The sequence below is a fragment of the Zingiber officinale genome, chromosome 9B, assembly GCF_018446385.1.
Source record: "Zingiber officinale cultivar Zhangliang chromosome 9B, Zo_v1.1, whole genome shotgun sequence".
NCBI lineage: Eukaryota > Viridiplantae > Streptophyta > Magnoliopsida > Zingiberales > Zingiberaceae > Zingiber > Zingiber officinale.
In genome coordinates this window covers 66,906,636-66,930,559 of record NC_056003.1, presented here as the reverse complement: position 1 = coordinate 66,930,559, position 23,924 = coordinate 66,906,636, and the positions used below count along the sequence as shown (strand labels likewise).

Below are 23,924 nucleotides of genomic sequence, written 5' to 3'. Positions count from 1 at the left end.
TAAACTCTGTTAACATTTCCAAAATAAGACTCAGATTTATATATATATTTTATTTTTACCTGTAAAAATTGCAATTCACCAAGTGACAAAAGCACAACTACAATCCATTCTATATTGAACCATGATTTCTTTATGAGTTCATATCATATCTAGATTCTAGAATATCAGAACTTAGTAACTTGGCCTGAGCCCTTCATGAGCCTGTAGCTTTGGTTTAAAAGGTCTTAAGCCACCTGATTAGATCCAACACTCTGTGGTTCTATTTTTCAATCATGTACCTTTAAGTTTGCCAGCTGCAAATAACTTGATTTTTATGTCATATTTTATTTGTTAATTTTGCATCCTTCTTTTTTGTTTCCTTTTTTTTCTTCCCAGTAAAATAACAAGAACCAAAGAGATAGTATAGCACCTTTGTATTGGTTAGTTCACCAATTGATTCTATAGGTTGAATTAGAGTGGAAGACCTAAGAGATAGATATGCCAAAGAAAAACAATAGTCGACATAATACAAAATAATACAAAGGGACTTACTTGACTTGAGTATTTGTAGTGATATAGTTTTGCAAAGAGCTCAATTGAGATAAACAATTGATAGTTTATTAGTGATAAGATTCATCTAGCCAACCCAAATAGTTAGGACAAACACAACTTGATGGTGAAGATAGGTATGATGATTTATTCTTTAATAAGATTGTTAAAAATCGCCTTTGAGCTCAGTTGTAGTGTTTATATTGTTCTCTATAACATGTAATGTTCTCTGTAACATGTAATACATTACTCTTTATATTGGTCATACATTGCCAAAACAATATGATGCATACTTCAAATAAACTTTTGAAGAAAAATATGTCTGATAACCTTACCTATATTTGAGAATGCAGGCATTCCTGAACCTCTTTCCTAATGCTTAGTGTTATAGAATATGGTCTTTTATTGTGTACAGGATGCACTACTATTCTTTTTTATGTTAGTCTAACCACCAGTCTCATAGTGAACAGTATATAACCCTTTCACATTAAATTTAGATGTTTGTTATAATAGATGTTTTTCTAGGTTTTAACTGCAACAGCACATTTGACCAGGGAACAAGTAAGGTGCCATGACAAAAAATGATTTGAAAAAGTAAATATAACTCAACATCATATTCATGGCATTTAAGAATGTCATAGCTTTTCATTACATATTGGCATACAAGTAAATATTCCTTATACTTTTTTATTTGATGCTATCCTAAGGAAGCCGATGGACAAGGCGTGGATGAAATTACCAAGATATAGCCCAGAATACATTAATGGTGTTGAAGTTTTTCTAAATTATGCGTACACAAAAGGAAACCCCCAAGGAGTAGAGATTTTGTGCCCTTGTGCTAAATGCCACAATGCTTTTTGGAGGACAAGGGCAGTGGTGCTTGATCATTTAATTGGATACGGATTTGAAAAAGGATATGATGTTTGGGTTCGTCATGGTGAGGGGCTAATAAACCTGATGGATCTCAATGGTGATATGGATGATAGAGAGGATGCAATTGATGATATTGATGGACTATTGTATGAACAATTTAGAGATGTGGCACAAGAAGAAAATGGAGTTGGCGAAGGCCCTAATGAAGATGCTAAAAAGTTCTATAATCTACTTGAAGATGCAAAGCAAGAGTTGTACCCGGGTTGCAAAAACTTCACTAAATTGTCATTCACTATTCGACTGTATTTGTTGAAGTGCCTTCATGGTTGGAGTAATGCATCTTTCAATGCTTTATTAGTGCTGTTGAGAGAATCTATGCCTCAATTGAATATTCCCGATTCATTAAACAAAACTAGAGGCATGATAAGGGATTTGGGGCTTGATTATAAAAAGATTGATGCTTGCCCTAATGACTGCATGCTATATTGGAAAGATCACGAGAATGACACCTCTTGCCATGTTTGTGGAGCTCCACGATGGATTGAGAATGTTGAAGGAGATCGCCAACTTGAGGAAAATAAGAAAGCTTACAAAATTTCCGGTAAAGTTTTGAGACACTTCCCCTTGATTCCTAGGCTTCAAAGGTTATTTTTGTGTTCAAAGACAGCTGGCTCATTAAGGTGGCATGAAGAGGAGCGTTCAAAGGATGGAAAGTTAAGGCATCCCGCGGATGGAGAGGCGTGGAAAGACTTCGATAAATGTCATCCTAACTTTGCCAGTGATTCACGAAACATAAGGCTTGGATTGACCAGTGATGGATTTAATCCTTTTAGATCCATGAATGTGTCTCACAGTACTTGGCCTGTGGTTTTGATACCATATAACTTTCCACCTTGGTGGTGTATGAAGGCTGAGTATGCTATGCTATCTTTATTAATCCCTGGCCCGCAATCACCAGGGAATAACATTGATGTGTACCTCCAACCATTGATTGAGGAGTTGAAGTTATTGTGGGATTCAGGAGTAGAAACATATGATTCTTCACTAAATCAAACTTTTCAAATGCGAGCAGCTCTATTGTGGACTATCAGTGATTTTCCTGGGTATGCTATGTTGAGTGGGTGGAGTACAAAAGGGAAATTAGCATGTCCTTGTTGCAATTATAACACTAATTCAACTTATTTGAGGTATAGTCGAAAGATGTGTTATATGGATCATCGTGTTTTTTTGCCTATGGATCATGAATATAGATCAAATACAAGGGCTTTTAATGGGAGAAAAGAATCCAGGCCTCCACCAACTTTGTTGAAAGGGAAAGATACCTTAGAATTATTAGAAAACTTCAATAATGTCTTTGGAAAGATGCAAAAAAAACTTACCAATGGTCCTTGGAAGAAAAAATCAATTTTTTTTGAGTTGTCATATTGGAAGCACAATAGCTTGCGCCATAACCTTGATGTGATGCATATAGAGAAAAATATATTTGATAATATAATTGGGACTTTGTTGGATATCCCAGGGAAGACAAAAGATCATGAAAAAGCTCGTTTTGACTTACAAGACATGGGCATTAGAAAGAAACTTCATCCCAAAGAGACAAATGAAGGTAAAAATATAATGTTCTCAAAAGCATGTTTCTCCATGACTCCGAATGAGAAGACTATTTTCTGTGGTGTTTTAAAGAAAGCAAAAATACCAGATGGTTGTGCGTCAAACATCTCAAGATGTGTTCATGTTGCTGAGAAGAAAATTTATGGTTACAAAAGTCATGATGCACATTTCATTCTACATTACTTGCTACAAGTAGCTGTGAGAAGCACAATGTCCAACCAGGTTTCCCACCCTTTAATTCGTCTTTGTTCATTTTTTCGTTGCTTATGCCAAAAAGTAATTGACGTGGGGGATCTTAATATCTTGCAATCAGAGATTACTGAAACACTTTGCCAGTTGGAGACAATTTTTCCTCCTAGTTTTTTTGATATAATGGTTCATTTGCCTATACATCTAGTGGATGAGATAAAATTAGGAGGGCCAGTACAATTTCGATGGATGTACTTTCCAGAAAGATATTTAGGTAAATTGAAGAGTTATGTTCGTAACAAGAGTCGACCAGAAGGTTCTATTGCTGAGGGATACTTGGTTGAGGAATGCTTAACATTATGCTCACGATATTTGCATGGTGGTGTAGAAACAAGGCTTAATAGAATGACAAGGAATAGTGATAGATGTGATCCTTGTGAAGTTGGCATTGGTCATTCTATTGGAAGTGCAAAAGTAATTTCTCTGGAATACAAGTTAAGGAGTCAAGCCCACCGTTACATCTTGTTTAATCATGATGAAGTTCAAGAATTCATTAGGTAAGTAAATCTATTGGTTGTTGGCTTTAATTATGTTAAAAGTATTTAACATTCATTTTAACAATGCAATTTCAATTGTAGGGAGCATGAAAACGTAATTACAAATGTTAAAAAAAGAAAGAAGTGGAGCAAAGCAAAGAGTCAAGGACAAGATTTCGTTGAGTGGTTCAAAAATCGTGCTTTGATGGATGATGTACCTGACCACCTTAAGGAGCTATCTAGAGGACCAAATACAATTGCAAGATGTTTTTCTAGCTATGTCATTAATGGTTACCGGTTTCATACAAAGCAACGTGATGCAAAACGCAAGACACAAAATAGTGGTGTTTCGGTGGTGTCAGTGACCCAAAGCTTTGCTAGCACTAAAGATGAAAATCCAACAACAAAACCAATAGCATACTATGGATCAATTATTGAAATAATTGAACTGGACTACTATGGTAGTTCTAAATTTGTGTTATTTCGATGTGATTGGTATGAAGTTGAGGACGACAAGTATGGGTTGACTTGTGTTTACTTCAATAAGAGATGTTATGTAGATGATCCTTTTGTGTTGGCTTCTCAGGTCCACCAATGCTTCTATATTGAAGATCCTTTTGATGCTAATAGAAAATATGTTATGAAGACCGTTCCACGAGACTTTTTTAATATGAAAGATGATATAAATTCAAATGCCCAGGAGTTATATCAAAGCGAGCCGTCAGATCATGCTGTAAATCTAGCTATAGTTGATTCCAATTATGAAGTCGAGTTGGTCAGGGATGATATGCCGGCGACGGTTATTGAAAATCCATTTCTTAAGTCAAATATGGTGGAATCCGAAGATCAATTAAATTTTGATGCCACTTTGTCGGAATCCATGGATTAGTCTATCTGTACTGATTTTATTTTGTTAATTCAATAGTAACTAATTAGTCTATCTGTACTGATTTTGTCACTTTTTGCGCCAGACATTTAAACACAATGAGTATCTTTTATTTGTTCCAAATTGTTAATATTTGCTTATCTGCTATTCAAATAATTTCTTTACTTTATTTGTTCTAAATTTCTAATATCTACTATTCAACTTGGCTGGTTCTAGAGTATTGTGTTGGTGGTGACCTCGTGACATTATTCAAGCAGGTGAGTGTGTTTATTTTTTGCAAACCAAGATTTTTTTTTCCAGATTGCATTTTGATTGGCTAGATGATTAAGTAGTTTAGATAGCTCCCATCCTAAATGTTGGGATCTTAGATGGACCGATCAGATGTCGCTCTTTCCAAATGCGCGCAGCTTCTGATCGGTCTGCGGGCCGATCAGGCACTAATCTGATCGGTCCCGAGACCGATCAGGCACTAATCTGATCGGTCCCGAGACCGATCAGATGTCGCTCTTCCATTGCGCTTACAGCCTCCTGATCGGTCTCCAGACCGATCAGTAAAATCACAGTAGGCTACTGATCGATTTCTGATCGGTCTGCAGACCGATCAGTAATCGCTCAGTAGCCACTGATCGATTCCTGATCGGTCGGCAGACCGATCAGGTGTCGAAGGTTTCACTGGATCGGTCTGCCGACCGATCCAGTTTCTTGACTCAGTCCGGGTCGAGCCCTCTCTGCCGACCGATCCAGTTTCATACATTGTCTCACTTGTTATGTTATTGTTTTAATCATTTTAAGTGCTTTTGGTTTTTTTTCCTTTTTTAGAAAAATGAACAGGAGAATTGATATTGAACCTCATCAATTTCAAGTTAAGTCCAGTGCTGAATTGCTCAAACTGTATAAAGTAAATGTAGAAGGTGCCAAGAATATGAAGAAAAATAAAGAATCTACTTCAAAGCAAGAGCCAAGGAAAAATTCTACAGCTGGAAGTGCAGTCCAAGAAGCTAGAAATACTCAAATACAACATCAAAAGAAAGACCAAAGGAAGCAGCCATTGACCACTACAAGTGCAATTCAAGAAGGTGCCAAAAATATGAAGAAAAACAAAGAATCTACTTCAAATCAAGAGCCAAGGAAAAATTCTACTGTTGCAAGTGTAGTCCAAGAAGCTAGAAATACTCAAATACAACATCAAAAGAAAGACCAAAGCAAGCAGCCATTAAGCACTACAAGTGCAGTTCAAGAAGTTAGAATGCAGCAAGAAAAGTTAGAAGTAAGATCTACTTTGATGCAACATGGAAAGCAAGAACAGAGGAAGAAGCTATTTGCCATTGGAAGTGCAGTCCAAGTAGGAAGATCTACTCAAACACACCACAAAAAGCAAGACCAGATGAGGCAATCCTTAGCCACTGGAAGTGAAGTCGAAGTTGGAGGATCTACTTACATTCCAAGTCAAAAAGACCTTGATAACCATGCATTTTTAGTCCAACCTGAATCATCTAAGAAGATTGATGACCAAAATGACAGATTTTGTCCAAATAATTTGAAGAGACAACTGAGAAATACAATAGGAGATCATGGTCAAGGATCTACGGAAGAACAACCAGCCTCTAAGAAGCCAAAGGCTACTTCAAAGTGTCCTGCTATATCACTTGAAAAATATATTAATAACCATAGGGATCAACTTGAAGAAGAGGAATTAGAAGATGAAGAGAGTGAAGAAAATGACATAGAACAAGAAGTTGAAGGGGATATCAACTTTGAAAATGAAGAAGATGAGGATACTAATGACAATACAACCGAAGGTAACATTTTTTCTAGTTTAAGGGGATATCAACTTTTGATTTTAACTCATTTGTGTTTTAAGTGTCTTTGCTTATTTTAGACATTATGAAAATATGAAATTTCTTGTTTATTCGTAATGTTAATTAGGGGCAACATCGAAGAGAAAACGAGGAAAGACATTGTGTAAAAAAGTTCATGAACGATCAATAAATGATAGACAAGAAATCATCTTGAATAAAGAAGGAGAACCCGTTGGACCAGACCAGAAGACAGTTTCTCAACTTAGTAGTTTCTTGGGAACAATAGCAAGAAGTGCAGATTTGTGTCCTCTTACTTACACAAATTGGAAAGCTATACCAAACAAACAACACATATGGAATTATATCAATGTATCAACTTTTTTACTTTTGTGTTTCTACTACATGTGTGTTTTTGTATTTTTATAAATTAGATCTTTATAACTGCATTACTTTTCTTGGCAGCAAAAATACATCATTCCAGAAAAAGGGGAGAAGGCTGTGTATGGTATTATAAATGATGCTTGGAGGCGATATAAATGTTGGATTAAGAAAAATCATTTCACCGAGTATACAACCATGCGCGAGCGGCTGAAAAATCGTCCTCAAGACATACCAGAAGCACACTTTAGAGTGTTGATGGATTATTGGAGACTTGAAACCATTCAAGTAAGATACATAATTTTATAATTAAGTAATATTTTATATTATATTTTTCATGTTTGATAAAATTCATTTTTCATTAATGAATTTAGGAAATAAGTGATCAAAATGCTAAAAATATTGCTCAGCAAAAATGGAGACACCGTGCAGGGCCTATAAGTTTTGCTTGTATAAAGGAGAGATTGGTATTCTATTCTATTTGTTATAAGCATACATTTAAATTGGCCTAAATTTAGTGCTTAAATCATTGTTTTCTTCTTGCAGAGTGCAAGCAATGAGGATAAAGAGTCTCCAACTCAAGCTGAAATGTTCATTGAAACTCGACAGAGAAAGAAAGGAAAACAACTAGATCAAGAAACAAATAATGCAATTGTAAGTGTTTCTCTACGCTTTACATGTCAAATGTAATTATTCACTATCACAATTAACATTACTTATACAATTGCTAGACAAAACTTCGAGACTTGATTGAAAATTCTAGTGTACCTTCTACTGAGGCTTTTAAGACTGTATTTGGCAAAGAGAAGCCAGGAAGAGTGCGATGCTATGGAAGAACTACAACACCTACACTCTTAAAAAGAAATGAAGAAATAGCAGAAATTGAGAAAAGGCATGCTAATGAAGTCAAACATTTAACTGATAAGGTGCACGAGATATAAGCAAAACATGAAGAGATGGAGGTGAAACATAGTAAAGAGATGGCGGTAATGGAGCAAAAATTTCAACTTCTTCTAAGGACCATGTTAAATCAAAATGACTCAAGAGTAGACATGGAGTCTTTGGCAGCTTTGTTATCTCCATGTGATGCTAATAGTGGTCTACGTTCATCCACATCAACTCATGCTCCAAATAATCCCAAGGTAAAAATGAAGTTCATATTAAATAAATATTTTTGGAATTTGTTCAAATATTTATGCACTCAAGGCATAACTTGTGGTAATTCCCTTTTTCAATAGACTTATTGCATCCTTGGTATACCTGTTAACTTGACTTATTGCACGTAACCTCTTGACTTATTGCATCCTTCAATAGACTCCAAATTTAGTTATTAGTTAGATCTTCATATCTTGTCCTTGGTACTGTAAATTTATGTCATTCAACATGAGTCACGTCATCACCATGAGTCAACATTTATCTAATAATTTATTCAACATTTATAACTCTCTAGTAGCTATGATTTTTCAATTATTATTTATGATGATTGGTGAGGTATTAATATTTTAACTTTTATATACAGGATCCTAATATGGATGGTGATCATGTGGATGAAGATCAAATGTTGGACATAGAAGCGGAAGAAGATGATGCTATATAGCTTGATTTTTTAGTACAAGTACTGATAGTGGATGAAGGTCAAATGTGGATGCAGATCAAATATTTTGATCAGTAATGATAGATGACAAATGATTTTATATTTTGTGTGCAAAGATTTAAGTTTAAGGTAGAGAAATATTAAGACAAATGTAGATGAAGATGATGCATACTTTATTAATTAGTATATTTGTTTGAGTATTATAATATTTTGTTTTGGATAACAATGTAATTAATTTTCTTCAATATGTATGTGGATGATTAATATATTTTGAGCAAGTTTTTCTTTAATTGGTATAATTTTCTTCAATTGGTATATTTTCAGTATTAATTTTTTCTGTTGCTATCAACAACAATAGTTTTCCTCTGTTGTTATCAATAACACCGGTTTTCCTGTGTTGCAATCAAAGGCAACGGTTTTTCCTGTGTTGCAATCAAAGGCAACGGTTTTTTCTGTTGCTATCATAGATAACGGTCATAAACCGTTGCCATTGAATGATTAAAAAACCAATGGCTAATATTCATCAAAGGCTACGATTTTTTTATAGTGTTGCGAATTATTAGTAAAACCGTTACCTAAACAAAAGGCAACGACTGACTATACCACGGTTTAAAAACCGTTGTCTAAAGAAAAGGCAACGGTTTTTATACTTTAGGCCACATTTTTTGGACGTTGCCATTGGTGAAAAATGTTGTAGTGTGTTTTCATGATACATGTTTAGAAATTCACCTTGCATATACCTTATGATTATGCCATGATATTTATGATGATGTTATGATATGTCAGGGTGCATTTGATGATCATGTTATGTTATGCCATGATACCTTACGATTATGTTACGATATGCCATGATATGCTGCATGATATGATGAATTTGTCTCCATGCGTTATGTCTTGTGATTTTGATATGCTATACGATTTTTGTGAGTATGAAAGGAACTTACTGAGCCATGAGTGCTCACAGCTTACTTTCTTGTACCACAGATAAAGGCAAGGAATGGATGAACTAGGGGAGCAGCAGGAGGGGCTAGAAGGATGTGTGTGGTAGTGGCTTGGCTAAAGGAGAAAGACCTGCTTTTGTTTAAAAAGAACAATGCCTAGTTTATGTTACTACTTTATGACTCCATGACATCAAATTATGTGTTTGGGTATTATGACTTAAAAATCATGTTAAGTATGCTATGTGGTTTTATATGTCCAGGTGATTAGTCAGGGTGAATTTTAAAGAAAAGAAAAGTTTTTTATTTCTATAAATAGGACTTCCGCTGTAGTAAGTAGGTATGTATGTTAAAGTAACCCCCGTCGCCATATCAGGAGGGGCGGGGCGTTACAATAGTGGCCGGCCACATTCAAAAGAATGTAACTTCCATTTTGCATTAAGTGCAATTAATGTGTAGCCATTAAAGTGAAGAATTGTAACCTCCATGAGGTGGCATCTCATTTAATTAATCATGATGATGTGGAGCATCATCATTGGTTCACATCTTGCCAACTCACTAATGATATGGCAAAAAGTCAAGTCAAACTTGACACTTTCTCTTCCTCTCATGTCAAGTCAAACTTGACTTAATCTCTCTCATGGTTGATCTAATCCAACCATTTAATTCAAGCCAATTTAATATAATGAATCTAATTCATTTAATTAAATTGATTCAATGAGTCATAATCTTAATTTGACTCATTGAACACATGAATCAACTTGAGTCTAACTCAAGTTAGCCCAATTAGGATTACTCTTAATCCAATTTGATTCATCAAATGAATCTAATCCTCTTGGTTCATCATCTGAACCTAATCTCCATCTAATTGTCCTTAGTGTGTGACCCTATAGGTTCTTGTAACGTTGGCAATGCCCCTAAACCTATTTAGGAGCATAAGTAATGAGCGGTATCTAGCAACACATCATTACTACCCAAGTTACAAGAATGTTGAGATCCAACATCACCTTGTGACTACTAATTGTGACTCCTCACAAAATATGACAAGTGTCCTTCTATCCTAGACATCTAGATTGATCAATATGAGGCATAAACCGTGTCATCCTCTAATCAATCTAAATCTTGAACTCCAAGTAGACTCACTAAATCAAATGAGCTCAATATCCTATATTGACTCATTTGGGCATGGCCGTGCACTTCGTGGTCTCACTCTATCAAGAATATCGATGTCACTCCCGTCATATAGGAGGGATAGATCCCATCTACATTACTCACATCCCTCTGCATAATTCGTTACATACCTACCTAGTTACGGGTGACGTTTGACGAAACCAAAGTACATAACTCCTTATGTAGGGATCCATGGTGACTTCAGGTCTAAGGACTAGTAGTCATACTAATAGCCACATGAGAAAGTATATGACACTCATATAACGATCCAAGATACTTTCTCATGGCGAGTCATTCAGTATATATTCTCTAAAGTATACCCATGTGTCAACTTGATATCTCTATATCCATGACTTGTGAGATCAAGTCATCGAGTTGACCTACATGCTAGTCTTATTGCATTAACATTGTCCCTGAATGTTAATACTCGACTAGGAATGATTAAGAGTAGTGTTCCCTATATCATCTCACTATCGGTTCAACTAACCGATTGATATAGTTGAGAACCGTCTACTCAAGGACGTTATTATACTTAGTTTATTTGGCACCAATACAATTAAGTATAATAACCAAAAACCAAATGCCTTTATTTATATAGAATATGATACAACAAGTCCATAATACAATCATCAAATGATTGGCTCTAGGGCTCTAGCTAACAATCTCCCACTAGCACTAGTGCCAATCAGTGTAGGCTTAGAGGCTCTAAGCCCAAATGACCTAGTGTGACCATCATACTTCCTCTGTGCCAAAGCCTTGGTCAAGGGATCTGTGATGTTAGTCTCTGTAGCTACTCTGCAAATCTTCACATCTCCTCTCTCGATGATCTCTCGAATGAGATGGAAGCGCCGTAGTATGTGTTTGGTCCGCTAGTGTGAGCGAGGTTCCTTCGCCTGTGCTATAGCTCCATTGTTGTCACAATAGAGCTCAATTGGGCCAGCAATGCTAGGAACCACCCCAAGTTCAGTGATGAACTTGCGAATCCAAACTGCCTCCTTTGCTGCCTCTAATGCAGCAATATACTCGGCCTCTGTCGTAGAATCAGCTACTGTGTCCTGCTTCGAACTCTTCCAGCTCACAGCACCACCATTAATGCAAAACATGAACCCCGACTGCGATCTATAATCATCCTGGTCGGTCTGGAAGCTAGCATCACTGTAACCCTTTACAGCTAGCTCATCATTGCCTCCATATATCAAGAAATATTCATTAGTCCTTCTTAAGTACTTAAGAATATTTTTGACCGCTATCCAGTGACTTTCACCTGGATCTGACTGGTATCTGCTCGTCATGCTCAAAGCATATGAGACATCTGGTCGAGTACATAGCATGGCGTACATGATCGATCCTATGGCTGAGGCATAAGGGATCTGATCCATGCGGTGTCTCTCCTCTCAAGAAGAGGGACATTGAGTGTTCGAAAGACTCACGCCATGTGACATCGACAGAAATCCCTTCTTGGAGTTCTGCATGGAAAACCGTAGGAGTACCTTGTCAATGTATGTACTCTGACTTAGGCCAAGCAATCTCTTAGATCTATCTCTATAGATCTGTATCCCTAGAATGCGGGATGCCTCACCTAAATCCTTTATCGAGAAGCAACTCCCTAGCCAGGTCTTGACAGACTGAAGCATAGGGATGTACTTCCCAATGAGTAGTATGTCATCCACATACAATATGAGAAAGACAACTATATCCCCTACAACCTTCTTGTAGACACACAACTCATCTTCGATCTTGATGAAACCAAACTGTTTGATTGCATCATCGAATCGAAGATTCCAGCTCCGAGAAGCTTGCTTTAGTCCATAAATGGACTTATGCAGCTTGCATACTCTGCTAGTATGCTGTGGATCTACAAACTATCAGGTTGTGTCATGTACACATCCTCGAGCAGGTTTCCATTCAGAAATGCGGTTTTGACATCCGTCTGCCATATCTCATAGTATGAGTCCATACTTGGTTGGTGTACATGGATTCCTTCACGGATCTCATGGCCTCTAGCCATTTCTCGGAATCTGGTCTCATCACAGCTTCCTGATAGGTGGTAGGCTCATCCTCTATGAGCACAACGTCATCATGGTCAGACAAGAGAAATGAGTATCTCTCAGGCTGACGACGTACCCTATCAGACCTGCGAAGAGGTATGTCTACTTGAACTAGTTGTTGTTCCTCAACTCTTTGTGGAACAACATCATTCACAACATTTTGTGGTTCCAGTTCAACTTCCATCGAGGCTTTAGTACTATTGTTCGCATCTTGAACTTCTTCAAGATCGAACGCGCTCCCACTAGTCTTTCTAAAAACAAAGTCCCTTTCTAGAAAGACCCCAGTCTTTGCCACAACTACCTTGTGCTGACTGGGAATGTAGAAGTAATATCCCTTAGTTTCCTTGGGATATCCAATAAAGTAGCACTTGTCAGATTTGGGTCCTAACTTGTCTGAGACTTGACGTTGAACATAAGCCTCACAACCCCAAATCCTCATGAAAGACACCTGGGTATCTCTCCCAGTCCATATCCTATATGGTGTCTTTATCACGACCTTGTATGGAACTCGGTTGAGTATAAAAGCTGCCGTGTCTAAAGCATAGCCCCAAAGGTATGTCGGAAGAGCTGTGTGACTCATCATAGATCGTACCATATCTAATAGGGTACGATTCCTCCTTTCGGATACACCATTCCACTGTGGTGTTCCAGGAGGAGTGAGTTGGGATAGAATCCCACACTCAGCTAGGTAGTCACGAAACTCATGGCTAAGGTATTCACCACCTCGATCTGACCGAAGTATCTTAATACTCTTGCCAAGCTAGTTCTCTACTTCATTCTTGAATTCTTTGAACTTTTCAAAGGATTCAGACTTATGTGTCATCAAGTACACATAACCATATCTACTGAAGTCATCAGTAAATGTGATGAAGTATCTATAACCACCTCTAGCAGCGACATTGAAAGGGCCACATACATCACTATGTATGAGTCCTAACAAATCAGTCGCTCTTTCGCTGTGCCCACTAAAGGGAGTCTTGGTCATCTTGCCTCGTAGGCATGACTCGCATATCTCATATGATTCAAAATCAAATGAGCCCAGCAAACCATCCTTATGGAGCTGGGATAAGCGCTTGTCATTTATATGACCTAAGCGACAGTGCCAGAGCTAGGTTTGGTTCATGTCATTTGACTTGAACCTCTTGGAATTTATGTTATAGATAGGGCTCTCAAGGTCTAGAATATAGAGTCCGTTTATCAGAGGTGCACTACATTAGAACATATCATTTAAATAGATAGAACATCATTTGTTCTTTATTGTTAACGAGAAACCATTCTTGACCAAACAAGAAACTGATATAATGTTCTTAGTTAATGCAGGCACATAACAACAATCGACTAACTATAGTACAAGCCCATAGGGCAAAGATAGAAAGTAAGTCCCTACAGCAACAGCAGCAACCCGTGCTCCATTGCCCACTTGTAGGTCAACCTCGCCCTTTGTCAATGCCCTGCTATTTCTCAGCGCCTGCACATCAGTACAAATGTGAGAAGCACATCCAGTATCTAATACCCATGATGTAGAAATAGATAGATTGACTTCTATAACATATATACCTGAAGTGGAAGTCTCACTTCGCTTCTTCTTAAGATCCTCCAAGTATACTATGCAGTTCCTCTTCCAGTGCCCGATCTGACCGCAGTGGAAGCAGGTAGCATCCTTGGCGACCCCTCCTTTAGGCTTCAGTGCCTTGTCTTTGCCCTTGGCTTGGGACTTTCCCTTGCCTTTAGGCTTGCCCTTGCCCTTATGTTTCTGAACCATCAGAACAGTGTTGGGCTTAGCATTCTTAAGGTTCAGCTCAGTAGTTCGCAACATACTAAGTAGCTCGGGCAGTGGCTTGTCAATCTCGTTCATATTGTAGTTTAGAACGAATTGACTGTAGCTATCCGGCAAGGATTGCAAGATCAGGTCAGTGGCCAGCTCTTGGCCAAGTGGGAACCCCAACCTTTGTAGGTTCTCTATGTACACAATCATTTTGAGTACATATGGGCCTACAGGAGCCCCGTCTGACATCTTGCACTGAAACAGTGCCCTTGAGATCTCAAATCTCTCAGGCCTCGCTTGACCTTGATACAGTTGACGAAGATGTTCAACCATATCGTAAGTGCCCATTAACTCGTGTTGATTCTGAAGCTCAGAGTTCATGGTCGCGAGCATTAGACAGGACACATCTAATGCGTCATCTTGATGCTTCTTGTAAGCATCTTTGTCAGCTCGCGGGGCATTGGCAGGAGGAGCCTCCGGAATAGGCTGCTCCAGAACGTACAGTTTACGTTCCTGAGTGAGAACTATTCTCAGGTTCCTGTACCAGTCCAGGAAGATTGCTCCGTTGAGCTTGTCCTTCTCGAGGACAGATCGTAGGGAGAAGGTGTTCGTATTCGACGTCATGGTAATCTACAACAGAAATAAATGCAGAAATAAATATCATATTCTTAATCATTTAATTAGGCCTTTAACTAAATGATGCTCCCACTGAATTCTATAATTCATGTGGGACAAGATCCACATCATACTAACCCCTGAGTTAGCTTTGTCTAATACGCCCAAGACTTAGTATGATCGGTAGGTTATGATTACCAATTACATCTCTATGCAACTCTTGTTTATAGGATCAAAATCCGCATTTATATTAAAACTCGAGTTAGCATTGGCTAATACGCCCGAGAGTTAATATATATGTGATTTTGACATATCTTTCCAACTGTTAGAAAAATGCCTATAGTTGTACTCGATCCAACCGAGTTAACTATTTACTCAATCGAATTGTGTTGAACTCACCCATGCGTTGATAGGCGGGACCAAAATTGTCCCTCCGTACCCTACCAAGATAGTATGTGTTGCTCTGCTTTGGCAGATTCAACAACAACATGCGATCGAGGTAGTGGTAGGTATCACGGCATGGTAGGCATTACGAGTTGACACGATTTAGATCTAATCTAAACAATGGTGCGTATCAAATACTTGATTTATATCTATTCTAATCGTGGGGTGCATCATGTGCACGATTTAGATCTAATCTAATCGCTAGGCACTAATTAACTAATTAATTAAACATGCATCACATACATATAAGAAATTAATTAAATAATTTTGTGATTATGTCATGGCCCTACTACGATCTTCTCAAGCCAATAAGAAGATCGGATGGTCAACCTAAGGTCAACAACTTCTCAAACTTCTTCCTTTGACCACCTTGTGTTGATCGCGCCCTCCTCGTAACTCCATCTCGTGTGGACCTTCCACCACTTCAAAATTTACATTACATTTTGAAACTCGAGTTACATTCGAGTCTAAATCTAATTTACAACTAGAATATAAGAGAAAAGCACGACGCGCAGGTCGTGAAAATAAAATAAAATAAAAATAAATACAGCACGGACATCACATAACGGCACGCATGCCGTATTATGAATTACAACACATTTCTAAATCCAATTTGGGTCATTTGGGCCATGACGATCACAAAATTAATATATAATTCAAAATTTTATATTTCTATAATTTTCTGTAATTTTTTTTATAATTTTACAATTTTTACGGGCACAATTTCTCGGCGGTTCCGTTTAGCGGTTCTCGAGCGCAATCACGGAACGAATCCCCTTGCGAGGCCAGGGGCAGCGCCCCTACCCGCGATCTAACCATCGCGAGGGTTCCATTGCGATCTAATAGCGCCTTAGCCCGCTGTCCCAAAAAGATTTGGGGCGAAACCAAGCCGTTTTGGAAAAATCTTCCCGGTAGCGAAAGCCTACAAGTGCCGAAACACTTGTGCTTCGCTTCTACGAGAAAATTACCCATAAAAACTATAAGAAACCTAAATTTACAGAAAATCATAGAAGCTATTTTTCATAAAAATCAAAAACAAACTCGTACACGCCTTCGCACGTGGCTCTGATACCACTGTTGGGTTTTCGGGCCGCGAAAATCGCGTTTTCGCGTTGCGGAAACCCCGAAAGCCCCAAAGCCAACGGATCCATGCAAAGAAAAATTTCGAAAAACTACGAATACGAGTTTCTACCGAGATCTACTCCTAGATCTACATGAAAAAGGGTTATACCTTTCAAGCGAAGCCCTTCGCGTTCCCGCTCGTCCAAACGGTGCCGGATCTCAAGAGTATCAAAATAGATACTCCTCTAGAAGTATCCACACGAACTAATTAGGTGGAGAAGACCTAAACGAAGGTGTGCTAGCACCTTGATAGGTCACGGCAAGAGAGGAGAAGAGGGAGAGGGAGAGCTTGAGAGGAAGAAGAGAGAGTGAATGCACACATGAATGAAAATTCATTCAACACCACACCATAGTGGCCGGCCACATTCAAAAGAATGTAACTTCCATTTTGCATGAAGTGCAATTAATGTGTAGCCATTAAAGTGAAGAATTATAACCTCCATGAGGTGGCATCTCACTTAATTAATCATGATGATGTGGAGCATCATCATTGGTTCACATCTTGCCAACTCACTAATGATGTGGCAAAAAGTCAAGTCAAACTTGACTCTTTCTCTTCCTCTCAAGTAAAGTCAAACTTGACTTAATCTCTCTCATGGTTGATCTAATCCAACCATTTAATTCAAGCCAATTTAATATAATGAATCTAATTCATTTAATTAAATTGATTCAATGAGTCATAATCTAAATTAGACTCATTGAACACATGAATCAACTTGAGTCTAACTCAAGTTAGCCCAATTAGGATTACTCTTAATCCAATTTGATTCATCAAATGAATCTAATCCTCTTGGTTCATCATATGAACCTAATCTCCATCTAATTGTCCTTAGTGTGTGACCCTATAGGTTCTTGTAACGTTGGCAATGCCCCTAAACCTATTTAGGAGTATAAGTAATGAGCGGTATCTAGCAACACATCATTACTACCCAAGTTACAAGAATGTTGAGATCCAACATCACCTTGTGATTACTAATTGTGACTCCTCACAAAATATGACAAGTGTCCTTCTATCCTAGACATCTAGATTGATCATTATGAGGTATAGACCGTGTCATCCTCTAATCAATCTAAATCATGAACTCCAAGTAGACTCACTAAATCAAATGAGCTCAATATCCTATATTGACTCATTTGGGCATGGCCATGCCATCCTCTAATCAATCTAAATCTTGAACCCCAAGTAGACTCACTAAATCAAATGAGCTCAATATCCCATATTGACTCATTTGGGCATGGACATGCACTTCGTGGTCTCACTCTATCAAGAATATCGATGTCACTCCCGTCGTATAGGAGGGATAGATCCCATCTACATCACTCACATCCCTCTGCATAATTCGTTACATACCCAGTAATCGCCTTTATAGTCCACCCTGTTACGGGTGACATTTGACGAAACCAAAGTACATAACTCCTTATGTAGGGATCCATGGTGATTTCAGGTCTAAGGACTAGTAGTCATACTAATAGCCACATGAGAAAGTATATGACACACATATAACTATCCATGATACTTTCTCATGACGGGTCATTCAGTATACATTCTCTAATGTATACCCATGTGTCAACTTGATATCTCTATATCCATGACTTGTGAGATCAAGTCATCGAGTTGACCTACATGCTAGTCTTATTGCATTAACATTGTCCCTGAATGTTAATACTCGACTAGGAATGATTAAGAGTAGTGTTCCCTATATCATCTCACTATCGGTTCAACTAACTGATTGATATAGTTGAGAACCATCTACTCAAGGACGTTATTATACTTAGTTTATTTGGCACCAATACAAGTAAGTATAATAACCAAAAGCCAAATGCCTTTATTTATATAGAATATGATACAACAAGTCCATAATACAATCATCAAATGATTGGCTCTAGGGCTCTAGTTAACAGGAGGGAAGTAGGCAATTTATCTTTTGCTTGCTTTTTCTCTTAACCAAGAGGAAGAGGAGGTAAGCAACTTGGTTTTCTCTTGCTCTTTTGCTTAGTTTTCTTTTATTTTCTTCTCACCTTTAAATAAATTTTCATTCCTTTCTATCCATATATTATTCATTATTCTAGTGGTTATCATACATCAATTTATCTCTATTATTTGTGGGAGGTTCAAGGTTCAATCCTTGACCTCACCTCTTCTTATTCTATTTTGGTTTCTATTTTCCCTTTTCTCTTATTCTTTTTATTTCTATGCTCTAAAGAAAATATAATACCCATATACTTAGCTTATAATTTCGTGGGTGTTACATTAAGATAGTAACATACCTACTATCTTATGTAAATTAAGTGCAATATAAAATAAGTATACCGACAATAAGATTTGAAAGACGAAGCTTGGTCGGCATGAATGAAGTTGCTTGCTGAAATCGTAGGCGTGAGCAGCTTGCAGAAGAGCACCAGAATTTATTCGAAAAGTTGTTCTCTGCCTCTGACTTCGAGCCTCAATTTATAAGAGTACTGGAGGTTCGGTCGACCGATCCTTCTTTTCGGTCAACCGAACCAGCTCCATTCCTTCCTCGCTGAAGACTACAGCTGGCTCGATCTGTCGTAGTAAATGCTCATGAATGGTTCGGTCGACCGAACCCATTTTTCGGTCGATCGAACAGCCTATTTCCCTATCCGTCGAAATCTACCGAGATCCTCATTAATGCTGCAATTAATTTTGATTCGATCAGTCGACCGGTCATCCGGTTAGGTGGACCAATCAACCTTTTCCCTTTTCTGCTGATCGATGTTTGTTAACTTGGTCTGTGCTGAGTCACAAGGGATCGGTCGACCGATCTTACTGTTCGGTAGACCGATCAAGCTTTGATCGGACTTTGACTTTGATCTGGTCTGAGTTGTTTGCTTTATGATTTTGTCTGTTATGCTTTGTTCGGTCGACTGAACCGCTGGTTCGGTCGACTGAACCGCTGGTTCGGTCGACCGATCCAGTCTGACCTGCAGCACAGTGTTAGAACAAAAACTTCCTACAACATAGATGTTAGCACACAACATAATAATGAATGAGTAATAAAAGAACAGTAGAACTGTTCTTGATCTCAACTTGGAAACCTTCCCGGTTTCTTCAATTGGATCAGTGACCTAGGGTTGCTCCCTTCTGGAACTCGACCTCACAGACGCTCCTCCAGTTTGTTTACCTCAACCCACTTGCCAAACTTTGATCCTCCAGATCTAGTTTGGACTTTTCACTTAGCTCTGATCGGCTCGCCAGGACTTTTCCCTTGATCTTAGGTCCTCCAGACCTCTCGATCATACTGCCAAGCTTCAGGTCCTCTCGACCTCCTTGGACTTGCACTTGGGTTCCACGATCTGCTAAGATTTCTCCTTCCTCGCCTCCAACTAGGTCTTTCTTGGTTGAGTAAACATCCTGCACACTCAGTCAACTTGTTAGATCATAACAAGACTTAACTTGAACCTTTGACAACATCAAAACTCATGTTTGATTCTGGTGCAACTTGCACCAATAATATCCCCCTTTTTGATGTTTGGCAACCAAGGTTCAAAGTTAAGTTAAAATATGCAACAAGTAAATAAACAAGTAATTTTTTCCCTTTGAGTTAAATAACTCCCCCTGAATTCACTATCTCTCCCCCTTTGACACATATCAAAAATAGGGGCAGAACCAAAAACCAAGTAAATTTTGAATAGAATTATCAAAGAATTTAAACATAATACTAAGTTTGAATAATATAGCAAGACACATAGCAAGACAGGTATCGTACCCGCTCTGATACCACTAAATTGGTATCAGATAAATCTCGAAAATCCAGAACACATAGCAAGACAGGTATCGTACCCGCTCTGATACCACTAAATTGTCACACCCCCAAAGGAGTCTCTGCCAGACAAAAATCAGGCAACATCTCCCCTGTACCGGTGACAATCTGAAGCATCAATACAAGCAAAATACATCAGCCACATGCGGCTGGAATATTTATATACACAACCACGCAATTATAATAACAGCCCACTCAGTTGGAATGAAATAATCACAACCACGCAGTTATATATAAAACAGCCCACATGGCTGTACTAAAACACAGCGGAAAAACGAAGGAAAGCCCACACAAACCAAATAAATACAATGCATGTCGGCACGGCTTAAACACAAATACAACGCCAAAACCATAAGATAGCCACATGGCTACACATAAATACAATGCCAAAAATAATAAAAAGATATACAAAAGAAAACAAGCACGGTTTTTGGATGTGACGTAGGACCCGACAGACAGGATACTCCGAGCAACACCAACCATCTACAAGCTACCTGAAAACAAAAATGTATACATGCGGTGGTGAGTATAGGTAACTCAGCGGGTAATAGAAAAGATAGTGCATGGTCTATAAACAACATGGAGATCACAAGTATACAGTCTCAGTAGGGAATAAAGAACATGATCATACTATCATAATCAATGCACCTACACATATCTGACATAATAACCTGACATATAAACTGTACAAACCACAACTAATATAATGACAGATACATACCCAATCTGGAATCGACACATACAATGATCAGTAAACTCACCGGATCTGCAACAGATATACCCGTGACACCTGTGCAATATAAATACGACTGCATATACATGTAAAATAAATGACATGTATGCAGCATGGCAACCAAATGCAACAACCATATCTCAATCAAGTGCAACAACGACAATCACATGCAACTAGTATCTACTAGGCATGTGTATGCAAATGCAGATGCACCGCGCATCAAATGCAAGAATAATAACTGCGTATGCATGCTCCATGGTCACCCCCGACACATCTCCAGACACCACGACCCCAGTATGGCCGAGAGGTTTGGGTCCGTGACAACCGTACAAGCCTCATACTCCAAACTGCTATAAAGCAACTGAGGCAGACGGAATGCTAAGTAGTTATCTAACTACATAGCATCAGGGTCCCTGACTGCTCACAACGCCGGATCTCACTAAACCTCGTAACCGGGTGGCACGACAGGACGAGCGGCAACTGTTTCAGATACCACTACCCATGAGTGGCCGAGTGTGCGGCGCTAAACCAAACCGATGACTCTCTCAACCACAAGGGAGACAATGGTCATCAGATGCAATGAATGATGAACATGATATATATATATATATAATCATCATCCATGCAACACCCCAAACCTCATAAATACCTCCAACAAGAGTATAATCGTCATGATACATCCACATATCCCACCAAACATATGTACACACTACACATGTATAATCAACCAAAAATCTCCAATAATCCCACTAGACACATGTACACAAAAATATAAGTACAATCAACATGTATCCTCCAGTAAAAACACAACAGACAGGTGTATATATCCCAAACATACAATCAACACCACTCCTCCAAAAGTACATGACAAATACGTATGTACACACCACATGTAAATGCACGGTCAACAAGATGACTCCTATAACACATACCCACCTATGTACAGTCCACATCATATACCCAATCAGCATGGTAATACCAACAACCCGACAATCCCTATAAGACATAATTTACACGTGTAATCACAACATAGTAGATATCAAGAGTGAAGACAGTATATGAATTAAATAGATCATCACAAGGGTCAAGCATAAGTATCATGCAGGAAAAACAGCAACCGATCATGATATAAGATAAAGCAGCCTAATTCATCCAATAATAACCATGCACTAAGTTTCAAAGAAACTATAAAGAGGCCAAGGAAGAAATACCCGTCTCGAAAAGTCTCGTATCCCACAGAACCACCCCATGGCACGCTACTCGTCCAGATCAAAGTCCTGTGTCATATATATATATATATATATATATATATATATATATATACTACGATGTATAAATCGTGTACCAACAGAACTAGTTATCCTTAACGCATTAACTGAATCCAATTAGTGTCTCCTTCTATCAATTTAAATGGAAACCACTTCTCCTCTCCTAATTGTTTAAAATAGAATAATTCTAACATTCCATAAACAATTGATTAAACTCCAACATGATTCACCTTTAAATCCTCACCCATATCCATAATTCCAATCCAAAACCCCTAATCTAATATCAACATGAACACAATACTACACACTAATAATCTAAGCAAGAATAAATTCTACAATCCATTAGAGAACCTAATAGAGTAGCACCCCTAATAAGAAAACTAGTGGTAAACACTTACCTTCAGGGAGGCAACAAATCCAGGAGCTCAACAACCTTCACAAGAATCCTGCTGATAGCTACCCACCTCCCTACGCCACTTCTTTCCAAAAACCAACACAGAAATTAACAGTAGAACCATTAATTTGCTGAAATCCTTAACAAACATAACCCTACTCACCTCAATCGATCTCAAATTCCCCAGTCGAGACTCCCACAGCTTCAAGAATTGGAAATAAGACAATGATCAGCACAAACACCATATTGATTAACGCCTCCTCTAATCCAGAATAAGAAGCCTACCATGATTAGAGTTAACTAAGCAAGATCTTTGTAGCTTTACAATTCAGAACGAAGACTACCTTGATCGATTGCCTCCAATGGTGTTGTTCTGATCTGATCCAGCAAGTGTGGAGCTGCAGATCAAATTCCAACGAACAAATCACAGAGAAGGACAAGGGAATAACCGGCTGGGAGCGATGCAATTCAAACCTCGCTGTGCCCTAGATCAGATCCCACCAAATCGAGCGCAAAAATGGCCGAGAAGGCGATCACTCCACCAGGGAAGGCTTGGACAGCTCCAGCACCTTCAAGATTCGGGCGACAATCCTCAGGCGACGCGGTGAGGCCGAAACTGTCGGGGAAAACTGTCGGCGTCGGTCACCCGTGCGCATAAGAGAAATCGAGATAGAGGGAGAGAGGAGAAGAGGATCGAGTTACTTGGTAGCCAAGAGAGCTACGCATTGGAAAGGTCGCTGCCGGCGGTGAACTCACGGTGGCCGGCGATCGAGCGAGGAGGAATCGCGGGAGAGGGAAGAAGGGTTTCGGGCGTGAGGTCGAGGAAGAGGAGATCAAGAAAGAGGGGGTCAGGAAAGGAAGGAGAGGTGGAAGGATCGGCGTCGGGTTTGGGGGAAACGCCACTTGGGAAGGGAATTAAAGGAAAAGAAAATAATTTATAATTATAAACATTTCCTCACATAAACGGGTATTCCAAACAGGTCTTACCTGTACCCGAAATTGATCCCCTCAAAACCCGTCTTTCGAGCTCTGAAAAATTCCCAGAAAATTTCTAAAAATTCTGGAAAAATTCTATAAGGCTATTTCCCAAATAACCCTATCTATTTAAATTTTCCGATATCTTACATCCTGCACACTCAGTTAACTTGTTAGATCATAACAAGACTTAACTTGAACCTTTGACAACATCAAAACTAAGGTTTGATTCTGGTGCAACTTGCACCAACAATATCCCCCTTTTTGATGTTTGAC

General features: G+C 38.6%; 1 protein-coding gene, 1 long non-coding RNA gene and 1 pseudogene across 4 annotated transcripts; 2 read left to right on the top strand and 1 right to left on the bottom strand.

Moving 5' to 3' along the window:
- Positions 1 to 1,242: 1,242 nt before the first annotated feature.
- LOC122023046 lies at positions 1,243 to 4,626 on the top strand. The gene is made up of 2 exons (XM_042581143.1): positions 1,243 to 3,758; positions 3,840 to 4,626. Exons 1-2 carry the CDS (start codon positions 1,243 to 1,245, stop codon positions 4,624 to 4,626), a joined length of 3,303 nt encoding a protein of 1,100 aa, XP_042437077.1.
- Positions 4,627 to 5,446: 820 nt separating this feature from the next.
- LOC122023045 lies at positions 5,447 to 8,397 on the top strand (annotated as a pseudogene).
- A 12,325-nt stretch (positions 8,398 to 20,722) lies between these two features.
- LOC122025193 lies at positions 20,723 to 23,552 on the bottom strand. Of its 3 annotated transcripts, none has more exons than XR_006123617.1 (6): positions 23,376 to 23,552; positions 23,148 to 23,289; positions 23,018 to 23,071; positions 22,837 to 22,935; positions 22,678 to 22,758; positions 20,723 to 20,772 (listed from the first exon to the last, which is right to left on the bottom strand). It is a non-coding gene; the product is annotated as an uncharacterized LOC122025193 (long non-coding RNA). The 3 variants fall into 3 exon arrangements; XR_006123619.1 differs by having other exon boundaries at positions 20,744 to 20,772; positions 22,837 to 22,875; positions 22,959 to 23,071; XR_006123618.1 differs by having other exon boundaries at positions 20,744 to 20,772; positions 22,837 to 22,875.
- Between the last annotated feature and the right edge of the window lie 372 nt (positions 23,553 to 23,924).

Bases quoted from the DNA above. Each gene is read 5' to 3' on its own strand.
- LOC122023046 (XM_042581143.1), top strand. From the start codon at position 1,243: ATGGACAAGGCGTGGATGAAATTACCAAGATATAGCCCAGAATACATT. The intron at 3,759-3,839 runs GTAAGTAAATCT...TTTCAATTGTAG, and splicing joins GAAGTTCAAGAATTCATTAG to GGAGCATGAAAACGTAATTA.